Source organism: Colossoma macropomum, unplaced genomic scaffold, assembly GCF_904425465.1.
Source record: "Colossoma macropomum unplaced genomic scaffold, Colossoma_macropomum, whole genome shotgun sequence".
Lineage (NCBI taxonomy): Eukaryota > Metazoa > Chordata > Actinopteri > Characiformes > Serrasalmidae > Colossoma > Colossoma macropomum.
In genome coordinates this window covers 11,111,381-11,130,752 of record NW_023494787.1, presented here as the reverse complement: position 1 = coordinate 11,130,752, position 19,372 = coordinate 11,111,381, and the positions used below count along the sequence as shown (strand labels likewise).

Here is a 19,372-nt window from a genome sequence, read left to right as displayed (position 1 = left end):
AATTTAACTGTAAGTGGCATGGTTAATATGATGCTGTTTCATAGACATATTGCACATCAATGGAAAAACTGCTATAAGCTTTCATAGCATATCCTATAATAAGCTATTAGAGCATAACTGTATGCTGTATTAGCATAAAGGCAGTTTAATCCTTGGTGATTTTATCCCTCATCAGAGCAAAACTAACTGGGGACAAATGAATGCAAATGACAGTAATTGTCATCTACTTTAGTGTAAACATTATCTGTTTCACTGGCAAAAATCCTAAATATATATTGTGAGTTCACTCAGTAGTAATCATCCACTTTCTGACTAAATCCACTTTCAACAGCTGCTTGGATGCTCTTCATCTCTTCTGGAGCAGCAGAGGGAAGAATGGCCAGCAACTCTTTGTCAATCTTCTCCAGTTTTGTGTCAATCTTCTTATTAAACTCAGCTTTGTTCTTAAGGACAAGGTGTAAAATGCCTTTCTGAGCTTCATCACAGGAGTTCTGTAACTGCAGACGCTCCTGTTCAAACTCTGGTTTTTCCTTGTCCATGGCCATAAGTTTCCCCAGTGAGCTGACACGATCCATGAGATACTTCTCAGACACTTCAGTGTAGGTTGCTGAGGTCATGTGGACGAGGCTGGCGATGTTAGTTGCTTGAAATGCTTGACTGTAGAGCAGATCTTTAGAGAAGAGCTTTGAGTTGTAGGAAAGTGACTGAGTCTTCTCAGATGTGGAGACAAAATCTTTGAGAGTTCTGCTCAGGCTGGTTTTCACAATGTTGGACACCATCTGAAAGAAGCGCACCATCTTCTCCCACTGCACCTTCACTCTCCCCATGGCATCCATCCCTCTGACCAGCATTTGTATGGTGGTGTTAAAGTCTATCTCTTTGACTTCACAGTTCCTCATGGTGATCAGGATTTCAGTCAGTTCCTTTTGGTTTTTCTCCATGTTCTCCACACTCTTCTCATAGAGCTCTCTGGTGTTGTTCAGTTGAGCTTGGCTCTGCTCTATGCAGAACCTGGCATTCTCTGTTGCTCTTTCTGAAGCACTTGTCTTCTCAGATTTACTTTCTTCATTAGATATCATAGGTGGTTTTTGAGTCAGAGAAGAGGATTTTGTGGCATCTTTGCTTCTGCAGTCAAAAGTGCAGACTGATTCAGTCAGTTTTCTGATTTTCTCAATTAACTCCTTTGTTTTAGCTTCCTCACATTTTCCGTCTGGTGCATAGGTTGCCAGTTCTCTGCAGACATTCATGTCCTCTTCACATAACTCTTGGGCGCACTGCTTTGGTTTGCATTCTGGTAATTTTTCTAAATTGCTTTTGATTCTTTGGAACTGCTCTTTAAAGAAATCTGTTTTTGCTGCTTTGTTCTTCTGATCATAGAGGCTCTTCCAGTCGATGTCATTCTCTTGCACATACACCTGAATATTCTCTGTGCACATCAGGATTTCTGCAGACTTGCTGTAGACATTTATCTCGTCAACCCTATCTGCAAAGGTGTCTTTATCCTGACCTTGAGTCCTGATGTAACCCAGTGTATTGGACATTCTTGTTAAAGCAAGTGGTTGGAGTGCTGGTTGAGTAATGAGAGCTATAGCTGTTAGTCCAGTCACAAGATCTGTGACATGTTCAGTCAGAGCTTCAACAAGATTCATGTCCACCATGTTCCATCCATCAGGGAGGGAATCTATTGCTTTTTTGCAGGTCTCTTGAGCTTCCTCCAATTCCTTTTCCAAAACTTTAACTGCCTTCTCAGAGTGTTTAATGGCTTCTTCTGATGACTGCTTCCTCAAATGACTCTCCTCCTGTTTCTTCTTTATTTCTTCCAGCTCTTTTCCATAAAAGTACTGGGCATTTATACAGGCTTCCAGCAGCTCGTGGATAATATTGATTACGTCAGTGAACCGCTTTTCTGTTGATTTGGCCAGTTCATAATTTAGAGTCTGTGTCTCCGTCTGACCCCTGCTCATCACCTCTGCACCAAAGTGTATTTCAAATCAGTGGGAAACACCGGCCACCATTTACTAAAGAGAAACCAAACTGGCTGCACGCACCAAATGCGCATTTGTATGTAACGTCTATTCATAAATTTAGAAATATTTTTCACAACAAAGTTCTACAGTTTTTCTACATTGATTTGAAGTAAGTCCACTTGATCCTGGTAAACATCAGCACAGTGGACTGTGCCCACCAGCTTCAAGTTTCTGGGGATTCATATCTCGAAGGACATCAGCTAGTCCACAGACTCAACTTCCCAAAGACAGAAGATGCAATGGCACAACCTCTACATGAAGAGCTAACTAGCCAATTGTCCAGAGTGCTTCAGAGCTCATACAGCAGTACTGGCTCTACCAAATAAACAACATTAGCAGCTGCATAGGGCCCCGAGGCCACCAAGAGGACCCCTTAACAACTGGACTTCACTTTTAGCCCCTGGATAACTAATAATTTAAAACAAGAATGGTGCTAAAATGATGTTGATTTAACATTGTTGATTAAACACGTTAGCAAAAGCATCATTAATGATTCCTGCATGTTTAACTGCCTCTGTCTATGGCAGATCGCTCACAAGCCCTGCTTTATTTTCTTGGCCCTCTAATCACTGCTTAGCAATTGTTTCTACCCACAATCAACTCTTCAGTTATCATGCCAGATTTTGAATGTAAAATTGTGACTGTTGCTGTGATCATCTGTTTGTGCAGAAATACTCCTGTAAAAAGTCTGTTGCACATTTATAGCCCTTCTGAAATTTTAGCTTCTATGCTAAAAATTGCTTTGCTGAACCATCCAAATTGTTGATCACTGGAAATGGTTAATAAAATAAAGCAATGTGCGAAATACGGCGGGGTTGTCCAGGTTATAGTCCAGGATTCGCTAATTAACTTGTTTGACCCCCTGCAAATAAAATTATTATGATATTGTGCTGTCCGTTAGGGAAATATATAAAGTGTGAGAGTGCTGTCTTCCACCACTCTCATTTTTCTCATCTGAACAAATAAAAGAGTTCAAGCAACCAAGAAAAACACAATGACCAGTGACAATAAGCAGTTTTCACATTAAATTAAAAAGTAACAACTGTATGTTTCTCAGGTTAATTAAAAATATCAGAGGATACCTGGAAACAACCCTACAATGAACTGGGCTGAGTCCTGGATCTGTACATGCCCAGCCAACGCCCCTGAGTGACTCTACATTTTCCTACTCTTTGCCGGTCACTGAACTGTCTTGACTGTAGTTTGGGCTGCTGTCCAAGGTACTGACGGCATAACTGCAGCTGAGTGAGTCAGGCATCACTGAGGTTCATAATACTGCCAGTGTTAATACTAATAAAGCTTTATAGAAACAGCTCACTTTGTGAGATTAACATGCATATGAATGTATTTGTCCATTGATTCTACGTGTGTCTTTCATATGAAACCTGAAAAATTTAACATGTATTCTGTTTGATCCATTCAGCTTTTGCAGGCTGCGAGTCAGTGGGTCTTTCTCAGGCCTTCTATCAAGTAGGTCATTACAATCCTACAGTGATCTGGGCTGATCTTTACATGCCAATGCCCCTGAGTGACTCTACATTTTTCTCCTCTCTGCCAGTCATGGAACTGTCTTTTCTGTAGGTTTGGCTGCAGTCCAAGGTGCATGACTGCAGGGTAACTGCAGCTGAGTACATCAGGCATCACTGCATTTAATAATAATGCCAATATTAATTCTAATCAAGTCTTTAACAGTTCCCTGTGAGATTTGCATGCATGTGAAGGTTAAGAGCATTTTTTTGAAAATGACCAGTTTCGTTTGTTTATTGATTGAGGTCTGAGAGAACAGGGTGGAGACAAGGTTCATCATTACAACGAGAATGGGGAAATGGAACCGAAATATACCGAAATATACATACAGTGCTGCTGTAAAAAAAAGTATTTGCCCTATTCCTGATTTTGTTCTATTACTGCATATCTGTCACAATTAATGCTTTTAGATCTCACACAATTCTTTTTTTCAATCATTTAGGGTACTGAATTATCTAATACAATCACCCTTGTGAAAAGTTACAGCACTCTTAAAATTACAGTTGTTCTTGTTTGTTTCAACCTTTTATCCATTCAGAAGCAAAACACATGATACTAAACAGAACCTTGTGGGCCAAACCAGTGCACTTTATTTCTAACATTGTCTAACCCCCACAAAACACCTTACATACCACACAAAGGCAAACTTTTCTGTTAAAAAGAGAGAGTAAACTTAATTAATCAGAAATACTGCTGTACCTAATATACTCTTATCAGTACCACATGCACTACTATACAACTACATCGTCAGTGTCACTGCTGAGAATTGTCATATGGTGGTCCATTTCCACTGATGGATGGAGGAGAAAAGGATAAACAGATGGGCTACAGTCTGCACATGTTTATCTACATAATGTACATATGCAGTAAGTGTAATTGATAGAATCAACAATGTAGTTGTATTTAATAAATTTGCAACTCAGTTAAGCCAATCATGGTTTATCCCTGACAGAAACCGGGAGATACTGCTGCATCTACAGTAAGTTGGAACACTGCAGCATAGATAAGTCTGTCCAATGTGTAAATCATCTTCATACGTTGGCACATTCTATGCTTACAGGTAGGAACCAATGGCAAATGATTTAACAGTTTTTGCAGTTTTGTGCTGAAGGGTTTTTATACTTATGAGAGTCATTTCATTACATATACAACAAATCACTTACAGTAAAGGGAGTGACACCTTCCAACTTTCACTTTCTGTTACGAGAGGGGAGGTCCTTCAACCGATGGGTTATAAACGCACTGCAGTGTTCAGCTGTTTTGATCGAAGAGGCTCTCTCAGCATCTCTCAGCACATCTAAATCTTCAAGGTATGGCATTATGAATATGATGCACCATTTTATTCAGTGCATGTATTTTGATATTTTAAAGGCAACATACTAAACTAGTCTTTGACAAACAAAAATGTGTGTATAACTGTAGTGTAGTCTAATGAAAGTGTAAAGAAATCATGCAATGATGAGTTAAAATGGCATAAAAATGGCAATTCTCAAGACATCTTAACCTAAAAAGCATAAATCTAATAAACTGCTGGTCATTGCTTTTTACCGATTTCAAAAACTTGCCAGTTAAAGCTGGACATTAAGTAAAACTTGTTCTTTAAAAAGCTGAAAACACAAAGACCTTAACAAGTAAATATGATATCATTTTTTCAGCCTACCCTTTGTGTGTATATATATATATATATATATATATATATATATATATATATATATATTACATTTCTTCTGACTGTATTTCAGGATGGTTTTATCTAGCTTAATGACTGCAATACCTGAGCTACTTGTCTCCTGAAAGTGATCTGAAAAAGATCAAATTTTCCATTTTGGTTCAGTCACTGGTTCCAAAATTTGCAGTTATGTTAAAGAAACACAAAAATCATACATTTGCAGAGATGTTAAAAAAGGGGAAAAAAGGCAAAAAGAATAGAAATTTACTAGGTGGATGAGGACTGTGATTTAGAACTCCAGTACATACTAGTAGCTAAAAATACTCTGCTTTTTGGTCTTGAGATTTCTCTTTAGTTTTGAGGGTTTTGTTTTATTTGATTTATGTGAAATAGCCAAACCACAGTCCACTCACTGGGCTTTGTGAATTAGCATCAACCAATAATAATAAATAAAACCTTGCTTAATATCTGCTTCTTTAGGATTGGTTTACCAGTCTGAGCTTAACCACTCACATCGCTGACGCTCGGCCAAAAATACATTCAGATCCATAAGCCAAAATCAGACTCCTATCTTTACTTTTGTTTTTAATTTTACAGCAAATGAAACGAATGCAAATGAGGGTCATTGCTGAGTGGATTGTTTGGCTGTGTTACTGTTTTATCCACATTATGCAGAAAGTTAACTTTTAAACAGACAAAGGAAGCAAACCAAACTCAGGACCAGCAGAGAGAGCTAGTATGGCTTCAGCATTGCACTGAGTGCAGCAGCTTTTGGTCAAATTTCTCTCATTTTGATGTTATTACTGTATGAAAAGGTTGAATGCTGGGCTATTGGCTGTGTTTGAAATAGCCTACTACATACTGATTGCACACTGATTGTGCCCAGAAGTAGTAAGCAGTATGCAGTATGTGATCAACATGACTTTATCTAGTACACCAAAGATACCTGGATAATGTACTAATCCGGCAACTGTTCTAGCAGAACCATGCTGTGTTCAAAATGACTCCCTATACTATCGATAAACAGTGCACAATTGTGTCAGGCATTTTGCTCTTTGTAGTTGTTTGTAGTTTATCTCAATGATAAACTTAATCCCTATTAGGTCACTATCGAATACCCATAATGCAAAGTATAGCTCCTGTGTTGCTGCACAGTTTACCCTCTATCTCATTCATAAATGGAAAGGGATCAGCACAGGACCACTGTCCACAAAATGTTGGCAGTGGCACTAAATTGTGCTTGGTGCTGTAATGAGTATATTAGGAGTAGCAGCATTGTTGGGATGATGAATCAGTTGTGCTAGATAGGGGAAAAACAAAACTGCAAGTGTTTGATCAGGACTGACTTTGGGAGCCCCTGCTCCAGCATACTCCTGACTGGATATTTTTGGGTGTGGACCACTCTCATCCTAGCAGGGTGACACCACCAAACAATATCCAGATGAGAGAGGTTCTGTGGTCAGAAATTGACCATTGATGAAGGGCTACAGAACATAAATTGTGCAATGGAAGATGGACTATAGCTAGCCTTTCTCAAGTATTGACATTTTTTCTTTTACACCACCCAAAATATCCAGAAACCAACCACTGATGAAAGATAGTATGGCTAACAAACTGCACAGCAACAGAGATGTTATAGTCTAACTGTGCATCAGCAAGGTGTTTCCAATAAAGTGGCTGGTGAATGTACATCACTGGTAACATGTACTTCTCAACCTCTTCTCAGTCAGATTGTTATTATTAGCCATTCTGATTATATTTATACACCAACTACATACATGCTCAAAACAAACTCAAAGTTGGAAATTTACTATCTCTGGTATATTGAGTGTAGTCTGGAAATAGTCTGGAAAGAGATTCAGAGAAGGACATGTAATTTTTTTTTCACCTGCTTTCAGCACATGAGACATCAGTACACTGACATTAGCTAGCTAATGTTACGTAACCTAACCTAGTTCACTTAGTTGACATCATTATCAATGTTAGTTAAGCAGCTTACTAGAGCTTCTGGATGGCAGTCTTTCTGCTCCTCAAAGTGAACAGTTTGTTCAGTACCTCCTGAATACAGAAGACAACCTTTAAACAGCACCGGAAGAAAATTCCATTTTCAGTTGCCCACTAACAGTCTTTTAAATCTCTCTTATCTGATTGGTCCATTTCCAACCCAGTATAATGCCCCAGTGCCCCGACTGGACCAACGTGTGTATTACACACTGGGGAGTGGTACTGGGTTGACTGAAGACACTTTCAACATCGTCTGCTGCATTTGTGGAAACACACACACACGCACACACACACACACACACACAAATGAAAAATAAAACCTTGTTTCAGAGGCATGAAAGAGATGTATTTTTGTCATACTGTCACAAGCTTTTGTACAAATTAATCAAAACTTACTTAGTTTGAATCATTGTTTTGTTGAGTGGACAAACAAGGTTAGCATGTATCAGGGTCAGTGTGTCTAGCTAGCGCATGATGTTCTGTGGGTGATAGGATAGCGATGGTCAAAACAAGTTGTTGCATTTGTCCCCCAGCTAAATGGCCATATCAAAACAGACCACACAACAGTATTTTCTAACACTGTTAGTTCAGCATAGGCATGATCTGTTTTATAGCTTATTATGAACAGAACAGGTACATATATTAAAAGACCATGAGAGACTAACACTAACTAAACAAAATAATTCCCATATTACCTTGTTTGTATTTTCTTATTTATTTCTTTTTTTTTGCTGTATATTAAAACTGTATTCTGTTTGTTTTCAATAGGCTACACCAAGAATGAGGAAGAGGGTTAGTAACAGAGAAGTTCCCCTCAATATTTTGGGACGAGCCTCAATATGATCAGGGATGAGGGCAGGACAGTCAGGACAATGATGAATATTACTAACTAAATAAATAATACCATAATATTATTGTACAAATAAATAATACTATGATATTATTGTAAAACAGTGTATTTTTTTTTAGAATGTGATGCTTATTAAACAAAAACAAAAATTTCCTGTATTTTTAACATGTTGCAACTGTACCTGATCCATGTTGGAACTCTTGCCAGGGTTGTGGTCAGTTGCAACATCCGACTTCTTCCATTCATATACACACACACATATATGTATTGCTGTTGTCGGAAGAAAACCTTGTATCTCCCCTTTAAATTGTGTGTAAATATCATGATGAATTCACTTGATATCTTTCCATTGACGGTTTTTTCCTTCTCCTATAAAGTTATCATTTTGGAGATATGAGGTTTTCTGCCGACAACAATGAGATATATGTGTGTGTGTGTACATATATATATATATATATATATATATATATATATATATATATATATATATATGATATGATATATATCATCTAAACCGCTTATCCTTCTGGGTCGTGGTGGGGTGCTGGAGCCTATCCCAGCTGTCATTGGGCAGGATACAGCATATATATATATATATATATACACACACACACACACACACACACACACACACACACACACACACACACACACACACAAGTATCTCTTCTAATTAATGAATTCACTTATTTTAAAGTGCATCCATTGCTGACAGAGGAGTTCACAGCTTGTATAATCTCCGTAGAAAAGTAATGGCAATAGAATGGAATATTCTGGAGTAGCCGAGTATTAGCCTAACGTCACTGTGCTCAATGCTAGAGGAGTACAAAGCCCCCCAGCACTGGGCTGAGAAGCCATGGATCTACGTTCTCTGGAGTGATAGAGCTCAAACCAATACCTTTGCACTGAGATGGAGTAGCATTTGAGATCCAGAACTTATCATCCAACATTAGTATCTGACCTCACTAATGCTCTTGTGGCCAAAAACAAATCCTCACAACAATGTTCTAATAACTAGTGTAAAGCCAGCTTAGCAGAGTAGATGCTGTTACTGTAACAAAAGGGGAACAAACTCCTTTTAGACTTGAATGCTGAACAATAAAAGGCTGCATATTTTGATATGATGTACTCTGAGTAAGGAAAGTCTGTTAGTCATTTGTTTATTTAGCTGTAATTCTCAACTTTTTACCATTGACAATGGGTACTATTTTGTCATAGAAAGCTTTCTTTGAGCAAACGTTTTAAAGGCTTAAATGACCTTTAGATAATATAAAGGTTATTTACCAATTTAAGGGCTGTTCCTAAAACATTTACGTTATGTAGAGGATCAATAAACTTTAAAAATGTTCTTCATACTCACATATCTTATTTATAGAAATGGTTCTCAAAAGGCTAAGCCACTGAAAGTTTCTATAGGGAACTGAAAGTGGTTCTACTTTGGCATCATGCAAGAACGTTTTCTGGCAACTTTACTTTTAAGAGTGTACAACAGCCTACATGTATCTGTTTGCCCTGCATATACCTGTCCATCACAAATGTGTTTTAAATACATTTTAGGCCAAAACCTTATCTTAGAACTACCATAAAACAATGTCTCAGGTCTAGTATTTGTGACAATTTCATGTTAGAACTTTCGGTGAGGTAGATCCATCAGACGTCTAATTCTTATCGCCACTGTTGTGAACAATTCTGAATCAGAAAGGTTCTTCTCTAGAATGGGACATTTCACATTACACTGACATGCCAAAAGTCATGGGATATCAGTATGTAAATTGATTATGAAATGGTGTTACCTCAGGGGGCAGCTTGGGAATGCCCACACCTGTATAAGTTGTGAGGTGTTATCTTGTAAGTGAGGCTGAACACTGGCCATCGTGCTCATGGCAAGGCGTTGTGAATTATCGAACAAGGCATAATAGTGGGTGCCAGAGGGATGGAACATTCCATTTCCGAAGTTGTGCGGACATTTAACATTCCTTAATCCACAGTGTCATGTGTAAACTGAGAATATGTCATAGGAGGCATTACCACCCACAATGGACAACGCAGTGACCACCCACAGGTGCTTAGTGATAATCCCTACATGCATATCCCGCAGGTCAGTGCAGTTTTCTTTAGCTTCCATGGATTATGGGAGTGGAAGACCCACTAGAGTGCCTCTGTTGACATCACAATACTGGTCTCAGCACCTCAACTAGGCTTGTGAGGTTCCTAACTGGACCCTAGAGGACTGGCAACATGTGACATAGTCCAATGAATCACGGTACCAATTGCTTCAGGCTGATGGTAGGGTTCGTGTGTGGTGCAGACTCCATGAAGCAATGGACTCTAGTCAAAAAGGCACTGTGCAAGCTAGTGGTGGTTCCATACTAGTGTCAGTTATCTTCTAATGGCATGGATTGGGTCCAATGGGCCACCTAAACACGTCATTGACCATTTCACTGCTTGGTGACCATTTGCAGCCCTTCAAGGACTTGGGACACAATGATAGGATATTCCAGCACAATAATGTACATTGCCATTGGGCCCAATTGCCCAGAATTGGTTGGAGGGGCATTGTGGAGATTTCTGATGAATGATATGGCCTGCACATTCACCTCAATCTAGCATTTATAGGTTGTGTTGGAGAGGTCCATTCGCACCAGAGCACCTACGAATACCATGGTGCTGTGGGTGGCTATTGAGATGGCATGGCTCAACATCCCTCCAGATGTTTCCATCCACTCTCCCAGCTAAAGGGAGTCCTACATGATAATTGTTTCTGTCACATTACTTTTGGCATGTCAGTGTAAACCAATAGTCTTTATTAAAAGAGTTTTAAAGAATTCCCCTTTAATGATAAATTAGTGCCAAGGTAATAAATATTTAAATGAAAATTGACATGAAATAGCATGTAAATATAATAGGAATGGTCATAATCTTTTAAATTTTCTCCTTACACATACATGTCTGTCTTACTGTTTGTTTTAGCAGAAGCAAAGAAATAATGGATTCCCAAATAGCACAGATCATTAAAAAGCTTACCACAGCTGAGCAGATGAAAGAACAAACCAAGCTTGTGATGCAGCCTTATTCCAATTGGGAGGAATATCTGACTCCTGCACCGCTCTCCATAGCCATCCTGGGAGAGCTGGTCTATATTTCTTCTAAAACAGATTTCTCCATCAACAAAAACCCACCCAAAGACGGCTACAAGTACATCAAATGCCCAGATTCATTTCGTGCCTGTCTCATGCAAGTGTGTAACTCTGGCTGGTGGGCTTTCAATGAGGCCCACAAGAACATGGACCAGATTCGGCTCCACACCATGGCTGTTCCAGACTATATGAAGACTGCTGTGAACATATTGTTCCAAGGTGATGATGAGGTTGTTAAAACCTTCCTCCCTGACCAGCTGGAAAATATTCGTGTCATTGCAGATGACTGTCTTGATCTGGCTAATAAAACAGAACAGCGGTTCACTGATGTCATCAAGATTATCCACGAGCTGCTGGAAGCCTGTATAAATGCTGAGCACTTTCATGGAGAAGAGCTGGAAGCAATCAAGAAGAAGCTGGAGGAGACCAAACTGAGAGCACAGACATCAAAAGAAGCCAATAAACGTCTGGAGAAGGCAGCAAAGGCCATGGAGAAGGAACTGCAGGAGGCACAAGAGAACTACTCTAAAGCACTGGACTCCCTGCCATGTGGTTGGGACATGATTGCTATGGACTTGGTTGGTGGGATAGCTGATGGAATCACCTCGATGATGAGTGGGATGGCAACTGCAGTGATCAAAAAAGTTGATACAGGTCTTGAAAATCCACAGATGGACAATGGTGGAGATATAATTGATGAAATAAACATCTACAGCAAGTCTGCAGAAATACTAACATATACACAGAATATTCTAAAGAATGTGCGGGAGAATAAAATTGACTGGAAAAGCCTGTATGATCAGAAGAACAAAGCTACAAAAACAGAGCTTTTGAAAAAACAGCTCACGACAATCAACACTAGTATCGAAACAGTCCCAGAATGTAAACCGAAAAAGCAGGCCTCAGAGTTATGCAATGAGGCCATTAACATCTGCAATGAACTGGCAAAATATGCACCAGATGGGAAGTGCGAAGAAGCCAAAACAGAGGAGCTGATCGAGAGAATCAGAAAACTGACTGAATCAGCCTGCAGTTTTGACTGCAAGAGCAAAGATGCTACAAACACTCCTTCTCTGACTCCAAAGCCACCCATGATGGCAAAGGAAGAAAGTAAATCTGAGATGCAGCGTCCTTTAGAACGAGCAGCAGAGAATGCCAGATTCTGCGTTGAACAGAGCCGAGCTCAACTGGACAAGACCAGAGAGATCTATGAGAAGAGTGTGGAGAACATGGAGAAAAACCAAAAGGAACTGACTGAAATCCTGATCACCATGAGGAACTGTGAAGTCAAAGAGATAGACTTTAACACCACCATACAAATGCTGGTCAGAGGGATGGATGCCATGGGGAGAGTGAAGGAGCAGTGGGAGAAGATGGTGCGCTTCTTTCAGATGGTGTCCAACATTGTGAAAACCAGCCTGAACAGAACTCTCAAAGATTTTGTCTCCACATCTGAGAAGACTCAGTCACTTTCCTACAATGCAAAGCTCTTTTCCAAAGATCTGCTCTACAAACAAGCTTTTCAGGCCACTAACATCGCCAGCCTCGTCCACATGATCTCAGCAACCTACACTGAAGTGTCTGACAAGTATCTCATGGATCGTGTCAGTTCACTGGGGAAACTTATGGCCATGGACAAGGAAAAACCAGAGTTTGAACATGAGCATCTGCAGTTACAGAATGGCTGTGATGAAGCTCAGAAAGGCATTTTACGCCTTGTCCTCAAGAATAAGGATGAGTTTAAAAGGAAGACTGATTCAAGACTGGAGAAAATTGACAAAGAGTTGCTGGCCATTCTTCCCTCTGCTGCTCCAGAAGAGATGAAGAGCATCCAAACAGCTGTCAAAAGTGGGTTCACAGAGGAGGACAAGGCAGATTACTGAGCGTATATGCAAAAGCAATCCTCGTTTAGTGCCAGAATCACATTGCTTAATAGATAAAACATTTTCTGAAAGATTATAATCTATAATCTTACCTTTCTTGTTATTGATTATTTCCTTATTAATGCCATGTGCAAGTTATGCCATTATGCCACTGTTAGCTATGTGTAGGGTGACAAATACAGTGGGGTCCAAAAGTCTGAGACCACTAGTAAAAATTCTTTTTTGTTTCTATTTTGTGTTGTGTTTCTCATTACAAATGATATTATCAGCATAAGAGTGTGAGTAAAAAGCAGAATCTTTGAAATATTTCATGAATTTCAGAATTTCTAAGTGTTTAATACGGCCTCATTTTTTTTTAATGACAGGGTCACTTTAGCTGGCATGAACTTCACAAATTTGTGCCAAAAGCCCCTGATAAGTAGATCAAATCTAGCTGAGAGTCTGAACATGAGCTTCAGTTGAAGAGATAAGACTGAAAAAATAAATCTGACCTTTTTGTATTAAGGCTTTATGTGGTCACAGATTTTCTTACATTTGAACAGTGACCTAGAAATAGCGAGGAATCGAACATTTGTTCTTCGGTTTACTGAGTCTTAGATTTATTTTGTTTTAAATTTTTCAAAATTCTGAAACATTCTTTGGTTTATTTTCAGGTTTAAATGAATTACTAACAAGATTTTCATTGTGGTCTCAAATATTTGGAGCCCATTTTTCTAGATTTGCTTAACTGCTAAACCTAACTGTATCCTTGCATATTTACTCATTATCTAATGAATAGTTCTGTCAGTACGTTTGCATTTGAATTATAATTAATAAACTCTTGTGCATGATGAAATGAGATTTAATTTGTCCTCATTCCTCATATTTAACATCTCTTCCATTTTACTCACCTTGATTGACTGGGCTTCATCTAATCATTTCATTATTCTGCCATGAAAATATCAAACAGAGGGCTGTGCTAGATATAAGATAAATCTTGTATGATCCACCAGATCAACACAGAAATCAACCCAGATTGGAATGAGGGGAGCACCATAGAGACAAAGTCTTAGAAAAGTTTATTCTTCTTTTAGAAAATGCCACTTTTTGTAAGTCTGTTTATGAACTTGACTAGTGTGGACAAATGAATAAACCCCTTTGAAAATCAGATGGAAAGAAATGTTAGTGTAATAGTGAAAAACAGTAAATTACTCAGATTTGACTGGAAAACAACAAGAGAGCTAACAGTGGTGCCTTAAGTTCTTCTCAGAAAAATGTAATAAAGTATTAAATATCATCAACTAGAAAATGTAATAGATTCTCAATAAAGATATTGTAGTATCACAATATCAGTAAAATCTAATTACATTATCAATTAAGATGTTGCATTACATCATTGGGAAACATATTACCTTACTGAATTTTATTACATTTTTAACCAAGTTAAGAGCAAAATCGTATTACTTTTCCGGCCCTTATTACATTATTGGGAAATGATTACATTGCTGGGTTCTACATACGGAAAAAACCCCAAAAATAAACACAATAAAGTCACTAAATGAAGCCCCAATTCCAAAAAAGTTGGAATGCTTTGCAAATTGTAAATAGAAACAAAATGCAATGATGTGCGAATCTTTCAAACCCTATGTTTAATTGAAAATAGTACAAAGACAAAATATCACATGTTAAAACTGAGAATTTTTAATTTTTTTTTAAATAAGCCCATTTTGAATTTGATGCCAACAACACATTCCAGAAAGGTTGGGACAGGGGAAACAAAAGGCTGGTAAAGTTGTGTAATGCTAAAAAAAACACCTGTTGGTTGATTGACAACAGGTCAGTAACATGACTGGGCATACAAACAGCATCCCAGAGAGGCTGAGTCTTTCAGAAGTAAAGATGAGGAGGGGTTCACCACTCTGTGAAAGACTGTGTAATCAAATAGTGCAACAATTCAAGAATAACTTCTCAACATATAATAGCAAATAACATTTGCTTTTCATCATCTACAGTACATAATAACATTAAAAGATGCAGAGAATCTGGAGAACTCTCTGTATGCCAGGGACAAGGCCAAAAACCAGTATTCGCTGGCAATGACCTTTGGGCCTGTAGTTTTCTGTAGTGGAAATCACTGCATGGGCTCAGGAACACTTCTGTGAAAACAGTTCAGCACTGCATCCACAAATGCAAATTAAAACACTAAAATGCAATGAAGAAACAATATATACACAGGATGCTGCCACCGTCTCTGGGCCTGAGGTCTTTTAAAATGGACTGTGTTGAAGTGGAAATGTGTCCAGTGGTCTGATGAATCAATATTTGAAATTCCTTTTGGAAATCATGGACACTGTGTCCTCGGGCTAAAGACTACTCAGCTTGTTATCAGTGCACAGTTCAAAAGCCAGTATTCATGATGGTATAGGGGTGCATTAATGCGCATGACATGGGTGATGTGCACATCTGTGAAGGCACCATTAATGCTGAATGATATATTTTGGCATCATATGCTGCCATCCAGATGACGTCTTTTTCAAGAAGGCCTTGCTCATTTCAGCAAGACAATGCCAAACCACATTCTATATGTATTACAACAGCATGGCTCCGTATTAAAAGAGTCTGGGTGCTAAACTGGCCTGCCTGCAGTCCAGACCTGTCACCCGCTGATAACATTTGGTGCATTATGAAATGATAAAAAACGACAAAGACCCTGAACTGATGAGCAGCTGAAATCCTATTTGAAGCAGCAATGGAAAAATATTTCACTTTCAAAACTATAGAAACTGACCTCCTCAGTTCAAAAATCACATATCATAATAAACACCAAAAATTTCCAAGACATTTCTGTTTATAGCCATTTCTCTTAAAGAACTATATAGTTCTGTAAGTCTATGGGTCATGTATTTTACTGACCATTAACTGACCTATATATTTCAATATTTTTTATTATTATTTTTAAAGTTATTATATTATTATTATTATTATTATTATTATTATTATTATTATTGCAAAAAAAACAAATAAAATAAACTAACAAAACAATTATATTTGTCATATTTTAAATAGTTGGCCTGGTTTACTCTACATACTGTACAGGGAAAACTAAAAACAAAACAAAACAAAAGGACTTCCTAGCAGTATGACCAGTTGAAAACCATTGTGTTAGATGATCAGTTCTTGGTTTGTTTGATTTGGTCTCTGCAGAAATGTTCATGGCACCTCAGGAGCAGCAATTGAAATAGAATAGAAAATAGAAATAGCAATAAAATGTATAATTTGTACCACTCAGAAACATATATGGATCATTATTTTTGATATTTTGTGGGACTGTTCCTTTTAGACAAGTGCCGGCATTGAAATCCCTCAGTATTGTAACAGTGATGTTGATGTAATGGTGTTTATCCCTGTTGAATGTGCTCTATGCTCATTTGAAGTGCTGGGTATGACAATATTGCATCATAGTGCTGCACAGACTCACAGTCAGCACTGCATGTCAAGCACACTTTTATTGGAGTGTGCTCCAGTGCTGTACAATAAACTAAACGCTTGATATGACAATAATGTACATCTTTCAACATCTAAAAACATAGCTGGGTGAAATCCTTTCCTAGCTGCTTTCAGTGATTGTGCCTGAATTGGTTGCCATGTAAATTAAAAGCTAGTTTTAACTACTTTACACTGCTTAAATAATTAGCCTTTAACAAACATTAAATGGAACTTTTACCAATAGAAGATTCATATCAAAAGTATTTGCCTTTCAGTATTTGATTGGCTTTGTAAAAAATACCACAGGGTAAACAAAAACACCTTTAGACATCAACTCAGTATTAAAATGATGACATTATGGCAGAATTGTGAACATTAAATTCTTCACTATAGTTTGAAAATATACAAGGAATGCCCTTATTTTACCCCACCTAACCTGTCTTTATAAACATTTTGTGGTGTATTTCATATATAGACTGACAATCTCAATGATCAGACTATTGTCAGAATGTTCTAAAATTATTTAAACAGTTTCTATATGTAGTATAGTCATATTTTTCTATATGAAAGTGTGACACTGTAGACTTAGAGAGTTGTGAGGGATCCATTTGCAGGTTAATGAAAAACAGGGCAATCCAACACTCGTAGTAAAAGAGGCAGAGCAAAAACGTCATAAAAGTAAATCAGTCCAAAGACTGAGGCAGTGATACCAAAAGGACAGACGACCAAAGACAGATTCCAAAAAAGCCAGACAGAGGTTCCAGACACAAAAGGGTCAAACAGTACAGACGCTCAGTAGACAGACTCAAAAGGACTGACAATACTTTGCACCAACTGGCTGAGTTTGGGTAGTATTTAAGGTGAGACTGATTAGAAAAGGAATGAGGTGCAGGTGGCTTGATCCTGGAAGCAGGGCTAGTAGAGAAAGAGACCTCTGGTGGCCAGATGGAGAATTACTGACAATAAAGTTGACTAACACTGCCACATATCACACTAGGGGTGGGAATATCTAGACACCTCACGATTCGATTACGATTCAGAGGGCTGCGATGCGATTATAAAATGCAACTTGAGGCATCTTTTTTTTCTATGTATGATTTCTATTTTCTTACTGTGTGAGGACTTGGTAGTTTTAAAGCAAATTATTTGTAATGATCCATAATGCATTTACGTCCAATATATTTTATTAATAAAACAAATGGAAGTGATGTGGCAACAGAACTAGAAGGGTCTTATCTTGTTTGGAGACGCTGCTGCCACTCATCTGTGATAAAATGCGCTGTTACGGTGAAATAAGATCCAGTGGTAATGGATGTCCACGCAGCACATTATATATTCTTTAGTGATTTTATAACTTCGGTTTTGGTCTCGTGATAGAGGGGGGAGCGTGAAAACCCTGTTTCTCAAGGACTGAGAACTGGCGTTTCTCATGTAGCAACGAGGTTTCGCCGAGAAAGATAGACGAACATTTGGAGATGAATGGACTTGTTCACATTTATAAGCAGCGCAGTTGGTTTCCTGGTACGTTAAATCTGCAACGAGAGACTGTCAAACACTAAAAGATGCGAAGATGAAGTCACTTCTCTTTCTAATTTTCCTGTTCCAACTTAAACGGTGCCGCATTTACATTCGAATTTAAGGTAGAATGGGAAAGTTCAGCAAGAAGCTGGCAAATGAGAAGCGACTTCAGCCTCGTAAAACTGCCAAACGCTGAGAGGCATTTTACAAGAAACTAATCAACTTTTGAGGAAAAGTTTTCTGGTGGAGTTGGAAGAAGAGCAGCTATAGATAAAGCTTAAAGCAGAGCAGAGTAAGTCTGTGTTTTTGTTTATATTTTTTAGCCTATACTAGGACATTATCACATACTGGACATTAAATGTTGCGGCTCCCAAGGTGGTTTGATTTTTGTTGAAAGGACTAAATGGCTCTTCTTATCATTTGTGTTGTGACTCCTGATCTAACCTGGCTTTTAATGCAGAGGGAGCCGGTCGGATTTCTCACTTATCCAGTTGTGTTTTTGTTATGTGCCGCCACAGACTGTCCGGGCGCTGCACTTACCCACTTCCAAGTTTCGCCTTTGCGTTCCGTAAATGAAATATTTAGAAAATCGATTTTTGACATTTATGAATCGATTCAGAATCGTCTAATATAAAGTAAACAGTTAACAGATGCATTACTTAATATTAGTTAGACAATATTTTTTGTAAAAAAAAAGTGTAACCAGGTAGTTATTACATTTTATTCCTCTCAACATCTATAACAAATGGTCCTCTCTCAGGCAGGAGCCTGAGTCCTGAGTCCAAGAGTCTTGTGGTATACTGTTCTCTCTCTCTTCTCACAGTGTAGGCCATTCAAAGTGGTTACTAGGCTATTTATCTGAGGACTGTTTTATCACTCTTATGGATACAAACACCAGATAGGGTCTTTAAAACAGATTTTATTTTAAAAGTGCTTCAGCAATCAGTGTCATTAGCTATATGTAATGATTCTAGGGGTTCTGCTTTTAATCTTTTGTTAAAAAGATGTGACAAAGTAAGATCTGAAAATTCCTCCTTGTAAAATATGGTTTGCCAGTTTTATTCAACTTAAATAAATACCTTAAATGATGAAACTAACGAAATGAAATGAAAGTAACATTTTGCCCCAGTTCAAACTCCAAAAAAAAAGCTTCTATTCTTCTAAACCTCTGTCCTCTTCCACTTTTTAAAGTATGAGATTAAGAGTTTAGGTCGCTGAAGGAGATGCAACCTGACCATTCTGAGTATTATCTCTCTTAATATTTTTGATCATTTGCATCCATATTATAACCT

General features: G+C 38.2%; 2 protein-coding genes across 2 annotated transcripts; one reads left to right on the top strand and one right to left on the bottom strand.

Moving 5' to 3' along the window:
• Positions 1-287: 287 nt before the first annotated feature.
• Positions 288-1,964, bottom strand: LOC118804871. Its single transcript, XM_036565490.1, has one exon. It carries the CDS (start codon positions 1,962-1,964, stop codon positions 288-290), a length of 1,677 nt encoding a protein of 558 aa, XP_036421383.1.
• A 9,099-nt stretch (positions 1,965-11,063) lies between these two features.
• On the top strand, positions 11,064-13,097 carry LOC118804870. Its single transcript, XM_036565489.1, has one exon. It carries the CDS (start codon positions 11,064-11,066, stop codon positions 13,095-13,097), a length of 2,034 nt encoding a protein of 677 aa, XP_036421382.1.
• The last annotated feature ends 6,275 nt before the right edge of the window (positions 13,098-19,372 follow it).

Bases quoted from the DNA above. Each gene is read 5' to 3' on its own strand.
- LOC118804871 (XM_036565490.1), bottom strand. From the start codon at position 1,964: ATGAGCAGGGGTCAGACGGAGACACAGACTCTAAATTATGAACTGGCC.
- LOC118804870 (XM_036565489.1), top strand. From the start codon at position 11,064: ATGGATTCCCAAATAGCACAGATCATTAAAAAGCTTACCACAGCTGAG.